The following is an 8,897-nucleotide window of genomic DNA, read 5'->3' as shown; positions in this document are numbered from 1 at the left end:
CGGCCATGAGAATCTGGTTTTTGCGTCTCGTATGAACAAAGCTGTGGTTGTGTTTTTGGAGAACGAGTCTCATGTCCATCAGCTGGTGGAGAGTGGCGTATTTGTCAGGGACTTGTTTGTTCAGGTGTCCCCGCTGTCAGCTCCCTCCACGCGGATCACCGTCTCCGGTGTTCCGCCGTTATATTCTAATGAGTCTCTGGAGCTCGAGCTCCGGAGGTTTGGTAAGTTTGCCAGCGGCTTTAAGAGTGTGAGTTTGGGATGTAAAGATCCCAAACTGAAACATGTGCAGTCTCTGCGCAGACAAGTGTTTATGTTCCTGGACTCGCCCTCACAAGCCCTGGAGGTGTCCTTCCGCGTGAAGCACGGGGACGGAGCCTACATGGTGTACGCCAGCTCCGGACAGATCCGATGCTTTGAGTGTGGAGACATAGGACACAAGCGTTACGCGTGCCCGCGCGGACAGAAGGCGGGGTCCGCGGCGGGGTCCGCGGCGGGGTCCGCGGCGGGGTCCGCGGCGGGGTCCGCGGCGGGGTCCGCGGCGGGGTCCGCGGCGGGCGGTGCCGCCGGGTCCGCGGGACAGCGAGCGGCTCCGCGGGCGGCCCCCCGGACCCGGCTCGTGGCCCGGGCTGCCGGGTCCGCGGTGGCGCCCGATGCCGGGTCCGCGGCCGCGTCAGCCGGTGTGGTTAAGGATTGTTCCAGAGAGGATCAGAGTCAGCCTGAGGAGCTGCAGGCTCCAGTGGATGAGGAGGAGATGCAGGCTCCTGTGGATGAGGAGGAGATGCAGGCTCCTGTAGCTGAGGAGAGTCTGAGCAGCTCTCAGCCTGCAGACACTGAGGTTAGAGCCCAGCAGGTAGAACATGTTGAGGAGGCAGCCTCCACAAGTGGTTTAGGTGGAGCTCCGGAGGGACAGGAAGTGTTCAGCAGTCAGGTGTCAGGTGAGGAAGATGACATGGAGTCAGACTCTGAGTCTGATGCAGTGTCGATAGGTGACGTTAGTAAACACACTGATATTACTCTCTAGAGGAGATCAATCAGTTTCTGGATGAAACCTTTAATAAATCAGTTAAGGTGAGTGATTATTTCAAGACACTGATAAGTTTATTAAGTCTGTTGCTGTAGTGAAGAGGATGTTTAGTGTGGATCGTTTGGATACGAAGAAGCGCTATCGCCTCAAAAAGCACATCACTACTTTAAGGAAAGGAACAAAAGGTAAACCTGTCAGAAGGTCCAGAAGGTAAGATGATCATGTACCACTCGGTGTGTTTCTCCATCTACTGTCTACTACTTGTTTCTTCCTGTCTGCTCCTTTTCTCTGACCTCTCTATGCGGAGCCTCAAAATAGGGTCTTTGAACATTAACGGTGGGAGGGACAGGAACAAGAGAGCGTTAGTATCTGAAGTCTCTTCTCAAAAGAAGATAGACGTTTTGTTTCTCCAGGAGACACACACTGAGCCGAGGGACGAGGTGGATTGGGGCTTATGGTGGGAGGGTCCGTGTGTCCTTAGCCACGGCACCAACCTTAGTGCAGGGGTAGCTGTCCTATTTAAAGGGTCTGTGAATGCCACAGTTTTATCCTCCACTGAAGTGGTGAAGGGGAGGGTGCTTGTTGTCAGGGCGGAGATAGAGAGCTCAGTGTTTGTTTTTGTCAACATCTATGCCCCTAATCGAGGCTCAGAGAGGGTCGGCCTGTTTAACAGGTTACAACAGGAGTTACAGCACTACAGTCAGGACCAGCTCGTCATGGGAGGGGATTTTAACTGTACTGTAGATTTCACTATGGACAGGACAAGTGAGGAGCCACATCTACAATCAGCACAGAGCCTTAGCAGCACCATCACTCACTTGGACCTGATAGATGCGTGGAGGGTTAAGCATCCACAATCAAAGCAGTACACATGGGTGAGGGTCAGCAGCACCAGGGTCAGTAAAGCCAGACTAGACAGGATCTACATCGCACAAAGTCTCGGCTCCAGGTTACTTAGTAGTGACATTAGCCCAGTTGGCTTCACAGACCACCATTTAATTAGCGTGGTTTTAATTATCGCACCAGGTGAAAGGGTTAAGTCCCACTGGTGTTTTAACAACAAACTGCTCCAGGACAGAACTTTCTGCCAGAGCTTTGAGCAGTTCTGGCAGCGGTGGAGAAACAGAAAGGCTGAGTTTAGCTCTTTGAAGCTGTGGTGGGAGGTAGGCAAGGCCCAAACCCGTGTTCTGTGCCAGCAGTACACGTCCCATTCCACAGCTAAGGTTAAAGCAGCAGTACGGGACCTGGAAAATGCAATTAGAACAATAGAGGAGGGGGTGCAGGGGGACTCAGGCCCTGCCACGGGTCATCTTCTGCACGAGAAGAAGGCAGAGTTGAGCTCTCTCCTGCAGGAGAGAGTAAAGGGAGCCCTTGTCAGGGCTCGCTTCCTCCAGCTGAAGGACATGGATGCCCCGACCTCCTTCTTCTTCAATCTGGAGAGGTCGGTGGCGCAGAGGAAGCATATGACCTGCCTTCAGCTCCCTGGAGGCAGGGTGACCACCAGTCAGGGGGAGATGAGGAGCCATGCAATGGAGTTCTATGCAAACCTCTTTGGGGCAGAGCCATGCAGCATGGACTGCCGTGAGGAGCTCCTGGAGGGGCTTCCTCAGCTCACCCTGGGAGAGAAAGCGGCTCTAGACTGCGAGCTGACTCTGGAGGAGCTGTCTGTCGCTGTCCACCAGATGGCGTCAGGACGGGCGCCGGGTATCGACGGCCTATCTGTTGACTTCTACAAGAAGTTTTGGAATATTCTTGGAGCGGATCTCCACAGCGTGTTGGGGGAGTGTTTTCGGACAGGATCGCTTCCTGTCTCCTGTCAGCGGGCAGTACTTTCTCTGCTGCCAAAGAAAGGAGATTTGGCCCTCCTGAAGAACTGGAGGCCAGTTGCTCTCCTGTGTGCGGATTATAAGGTGCTCTCCAGAGCCCTTTCCAATAGGTTGAAGGTCACCCTGGAACTTCTTGTACATTCGGATCAGACTTATTGTGTGCCCGACAGGACCATCATGGATAACATCTTCCTCGTCCGGGATGTTATTGATGTTTGTCGTTCGTTAAATGTTAACATTGGTATTGTCTCGTTAGATCAAGAGAAAGCCTTCGACAGGGTGGATCACTCTTATTTGTTCGCTACACTCAGAGCTTTTGGTTTCGGTGATGGGTTCCTGGCCTGGGTAGGCCTACTGTATAATGGTGCACAGTGTATGGTGAAGATGGGGGCGGGGCTGAGTCGGCCAATCTCTGTTCAGCGAGGGATAAGGCAGGGGTGCCCGATATCGGGCCAGTTATATAGCCTGGCCATCGAGCCTTTACTGTGCAGGCTGAGAAGTCAGCTTGGTGGTCTCACACTCCCTGGGTCTCCGGACTTAGATCGTCCGCTTGGTCTTTCCGCCTACGCGGACGATGTTAACGTTTTCATCTCCAGCCAGCAGGACGTTCAGAGACTGGAGGACACTCTGTCCTTATACGGAAGGGCCTCTTCCTCACGGGTGAACTGGGCAAAGAGTGAAGCTTTGTTGGTGGGTCAGTGGAGGGATCGGACAGTGCCCACTCTGCCTGGGGGACTTGAGTGGGGGAAGGAGGGACTGAAAGTACTGGGTGTTTGTTTGGGGTCTGAGGGTTTTCAAAGAAAGAACTGGGAGGGAGTGAAGGAGAAAGTGTGCGCTCGGTTGTCTAAATGGAAATGGTTGCTACCCCAGTTGTCGTATAGGGGAAGAGCTCTGGTTTCCAATAGCTTGGTCGCCTCGGCTCTTTGGCACAGACTCACGGCCCTGACGCCGCCAAGGGGCCTGATGGAGGAGGTCCAGAGAGCGATCCTGGATTTCTTTTGGTCGGGGAAACATTGGATACGGGCAGCGGCCCTCTACCTGCCTGTGGCTGAGGGGGGGCAGGGACTGATGGACATCAGATCCAAAGTCGCCTCTTTCAGACTCCAGACTGCAAGGAGACTCCTCTATGACTGTGGCCCGAGCTGGATCAGTACAGCCCGACTGCTGCTGAGGAGAGCGGGGAGGCTGGGGTACGATAAACAGCTGTTCCTCTTGCGGCATCAGGACGTGGACCTGGAGGGTCTATCACCTTTTTACAGTTCGGTTCTGCAGGCGTGGCAGATTTTTCAGTGCACACGTGCCAAAAACGAGACTCCGGGCATGTGGTTGTTTGAGGAACCGTTGTTTTTTAACGACTTCCTAAAGACTCGAACGCTGCAGTCTGCCAGCCTCCGTACCAGTCTGAGAGAGGCCGGCTGCACTAAACTGGGGCACCTCCTGATGACGACGACAACGTCTGTGGACACCCTGAGAGACAACAGCAACATCACCTCTCTCCGGTTGATCAGCAGGGTAGTGGAGGAGGTCTGTGCTGCCCTGCCACAGTCCCTGAGAGTGTATGTGGGGAACCAGTCTCAGTGGAGTGAGGAGCAGGAGTACTGTTTCCCCTCTCTGGCTATTACCCCAGCTGTGGGGGGGTGGCAGGAGGGGGGAGGCCAGCTGCTGACCTTTAAAACCCTCCACCTGGGCAAGTTTCAGGATGCAGGAAAGAAAGAGATCTATCAGACCTGCGTTAAGGTGTTGAACCTCGGATCGTTGGAAGGGCTGAAGGAGTCGAGGTGGACCGAGTTCTTTGGGCCGGAGGTCTCCCCGAAAGGCAGCTGGCGGTCTCTGTACAAGCTGCCCGTTGAAAAGCGGACAGCAGACCTCCAGTGGAGAGTCGTACATGGGGCAATAGCTACGAACAGATACAGAGCGCACCTTGATCCGGAGCTGGGGGAGGGGTGTACTTTCTGTTTGCAGGTTGAGACCCTGTTTCATTTGTTTGTTCAGTGTCCTCGGCTGGTGGCACTGTTTGATCTGCTGAGGAGTTGGTTTCAGGGGCTTGGGGAGGCTTTCTCTGTTGGGTTGTTTGTTTATGGTCCAAAGTACAGTGCCAGGACAAAGACGGTACACACGCTAGTGAACTTTGTATCGGGCACTGCCAAGTTGGCCATCTGGCTAACCCGAAAGAACCAGGCTCGGGGTGCCGGTTGTGTGGATCCGGTCCTGGTCCTAAAGGGGCTGCTGAAGGCGAGACTGAGGATTGAGCATGCATACTCTATGATGATGGACAATGTGCTGGCCTTCGGTCACATGTGGGCTGTTGGGGAGGTTTTATGCTCCGTGGGTGCAGACGGAGGTTTGATTGTTAATTTCTGAGAGGGACGTGTTTTGGTGGAGGGATCTGTTTGATTGATTGATTGAATTGATTATTTGATTGTTTGTTTGTTTGTTTGTGTGTTTGTTTGTTTGCTCGGCGTTGTTTGATGATGTGAGAGTGTTTTAAGTATGTCATTGCAATGGTTCAATAAAGGGACTTTGAAAACCAAACCTCTCCTCTCCTCTCCTCTCCTCTCCTCTCCTGTCCTCTCCTCTCCTCTCCTGTCCTCTCCTCTCCTCTCCTCTCCTGTCCTCTCCTCTCCTCTCCCCTCCTCTCCTCTCCTTCAGTTTGATTCTCTCTGAATAAGAACATGAGACAGCAGCTCAAACAGAGACGCTTTATTCACCAGAGATCACTTTACAACAAACAACACACATCCTTCATCCTTCATCCTTCATCCTCCTCCTCCTCTCCTCTCCTCTCCTCTCAGAGACATGAAAACAGGTGTTATGAACCAATCAGAGCTCAGAGGGGGCGTGGCCTCAGATGCCCATGTAGGTGTTCATCTTCCCCAGAGCGTCGCAGACGGTGGTGAGGTCACTGCGCAGGTCCTGAACCACGTTCTCGATGCTGCGCGTGTCTTTGAGCAGGTCGATGCTCTGAGTGTACGGGTTATAGTACACAGAGAACGGACGCTTTATGGTCTTAGCAAACTCCCTGACACACACACACACACACACACACACACACACACACACACACACACACACACACACACATACACACACACACAAACACACACACACACACAAACACACAAAGACAAATGCAAAATAAAGTTAGTGTCAGCACACCAATCCCCGCCCACTCTGCCCTCACAACACCAACAACCAGAGGTCTATATCAGCTGTCCCTCTGTCTCAGCTTCACTGTATCTCCATCTGTCTCCACTGAGTCTCAGCTTCACTGTATCTTCCTCTGTCTCTACTGAGTCTCAGCTTCACTGTATCTCCATCTGTTTCTACTGAGTCTCAGCTTCACTGTATCTCCCTCTGTCTCCACTGAGTCTCAGTTTCACTGTATCTCTATCTGTCTCCACTGAGTCTCAGTTTCACTGTATCTCTATCTGTCTCCACTGAGTCTCAGCTTCACTGTATCTCCAACTGTCTCCACTGAGTCTCAGCTTCACTGTATCTCCATCTGTCTCCACTGAGTCTCAGCTTCACTGTATCTCCAACTGTCTCCACTGAGTCTCAGTTTCACTGTATCTCTATCTGTCTCTACTGAGTCTCAGCTTCACTGTATCTCCAACTGTCTCCACTGAGTCTCAGTTTCACTGTATCTCCCTCTGTCTCTACTGAGTCTCAGTTTCACTGTATCTCCTGTGCGTGCGTGCTTCCATGCGTCCGTGCGTGTGTTCACCTCATCTTCTCCTTGGCCTCCTCGAAGCTGTCGGACACGAAGTAAACCTCCTGGAAGGTGGTGATGAGACACTCCTGGTTGCAGGTCGTCCTCGGATCGAACATCTTCACACACGCCTGATCGGACAGAGCATGCTGGGAACAAAGGTTAGAATCCAGCGTGAGGGCGTGAGGGTGTGAGGGTGTGAGGAGATCAGGTGACACGAGGGAGGTTCATGATGAGGTTCAGACCTCCTCCTGTAGTTTGATTTATGACACGTCTATCAGCTGATTTAAAATAACACTGTTACCTGTTAATACTTCAATCACTTTAGTGTGTGTGTGCATGTGTGTGTGTGTGTGTGTGTGTGTGTGTGTGTGTGTGTGTGTCACCCTCAGCTCTCCAATAGAGGACAGCAGTCCAGCTCCATAAGCTCTCAGCTGACCGTCCTGCTTACACAGCCCGAACTCAATGGTGAAGAAATAACACTGTAAAAGATACACAGACATTACACTGTAAAAAATACACAGATACATTACACTGTAAAAAATACACAGAGACATTACACTGTAAAAGATACACAGACATTACACTGTAAAAAATACACAGAGAGACAATACACTGTTAAAAATACACAGTGACATTACACTGTAAAAAATACACAGAGACATTACACTGTAAAAGATACAAAGACATTACACTGTAAGAAATACACAGAGACATTACACTGTAAAAAATACACAGAGACATTACACTGTAAAAGATGCACAGTGACATTACACTGTAAAAAATACACAGAGACATTACACTGTAAAAAATACACAGAGACATTACACTGTAAAAAATACACAGAGACATTACACTGTAAAAGATGCACAAAGAGACATAACACTGTAAAAAATGCACAGACATTGCACTGTAAAAAATACACAGAGAGACATTACACTGTAATAAAATACACAGATAGATTACACTGTAAAAGATACACAGACATTACACTTTAAAAAATAAACAGAGACATTACACTGTAAAAAATACACAGAGACATTACTATGTAAAAGATAAACAGAGACATTACACTGTAAAAAATACACAGAGACATTACACTGTAAAAAATACACAGATAAAATACACTGTAAAAGATACACAGAGACATTACACTGTAAAAAATACACAGATAGATTACACTGTAAAAGATACACAGAGACATTACACTGTAAAAATTGAGATGTGAGTGTGTTTGACTCACTGTGGCGAGTTTCTGCACGTCTTCGTCGGACGCTCCCAGAGAGGCCAGACCGATCTCTTGAGAGAACTGAGCGAACTTTGGATCAGCGAGGAGAGGAACGTGACCGAGCAGCTCGTGACACGTGTCTCTGAAAACACAGGAACAACACACACTTCAGATTAACAGCTGTCTTTATAATTTCTACATCATAATAATGTTCACAGGACACTTTAAAATCTAAGGTCACATGTGATGAAACAGCACAGGTAGTTAAACCAGCACACCTGAAGGTGTCTGCGTTTTAAACCTTCACCTGTCGCCTGAGCCCACCTCAGAACTCAGGACAGAGGTACAGGTGATCACAGGGGATCTCAGGTGATCACAGCAGATCTCAGGGGATCACAGCAGATCTCAGGTGATCACAGGGGATCTCAGGTGATCACAGCAGATCTCAGGTGATCACAGTGGATCTCAGGGGATCACAGCAGATCTCAGGTGATCACAGTGGATCTCAGGGGATCACAGTGGATCTCAGGGGATCACAGCAGATCTCAGGGGATCACAGTGGATCTCAGGGGATCACAGCAGATCTCAGGGGATCACAGTGGATCTCAGGGGATCACAGTGGATCTCAGGGGATCACAGCAGATCTCAGGGGATCACAGTGGATCTCAGGGGATCACAGTGGATCTCAGGGGATCACAGCAGATCTCAGGGGATCACAGTGGATCTCAGGTGATCACAGCGGATCTCAGGTGATCACAGGGGATCTCAGGTGATCACAGCAGATCTCAGGGGATCACAGTGGATCTCAGGTGATCACAGCAGATCTCAGGTGATCACAGCAGATCTCAGGGGATCACAGCAGATCTCAGGTGATCACAGCAGATCTCAGGGGATCACAGTGGATCTCAGGTGATCACAGCAGATCTCAGGGGATCACAGTGGATCTCAGGTGTACTCACGGCTCAGGTGTGTACAGCGGGTCAGTGCTGTGTCGGACGTACTGAGTGCAGTTAAACACTCTGTAAGCTAAACCAGCCAGGAAGTCTCTGGGAGACAGGTAACCTGCGACAGGTCGGACTGTGAACCCAGAGCGCTCTGAAACACCAAAGA

At 50.7% G+C, this 8,897-nt stretch overlaps 1 protein-coding gene across 1 annotated transcript in view; it reads right to left on the bottom strand.

Moving 5' to 3' along the window:
- Positions 1–5,535: 5,535 nt before the first annotated feature.
- The window catches only part of tph2 (tryptophan hydroxylase 2 (tryptophan 5-monooxygenase)), a 9,872-nt gene continuing 6,510 nt past the window's right edge, over positions 5,536–8,897 (bottom strand). Inside the window, exons 8-12 of the mRNA XM_034685925.1 lie at positions 8,747–8,882; positions 7,803–7,929; positions 6,946–7,041; positions 6,575–6,708; positions 5,536–5,869 (exon numbers count right to left, since the gene is read on the bottom strand). Of these exons, the coding sequence (XP_034541816.1) occupies positions 5,695–5,869; positions 6,575–6,708; positions 6,946–7,041; positions 7,803–7,929; positions 8,747–8,882 (668 nt within the window). The 3' untranslated portion in view covers positions 5,536–5,694. The remainder of the gene's footprint in view (positions 5,870–6,574; positions 6,709–6,945; positions 7,042–7,802; positions 7,930–8,746; positions 8,883–8,897) is intronic.

The sequence above is a fragment of the Notolabrus celidotus genome, chromosome 6 (genome assembly GCF_009762535.1).
Source record: "Notolabrus celidotus isolate fNotCel1 chromosome 6, fNotCel1.pri, whole genome shotgun sequence".
Taxonomy (NCBI): Eukaryota; Metazoa; Chordata; class Actinopteri; order Labriformes; family Labridae; genus Notolabrus; species Notolabrus celidotus.
This window is presented reverse-complemented; position numbering and strand designations above follow the sequence as displayed.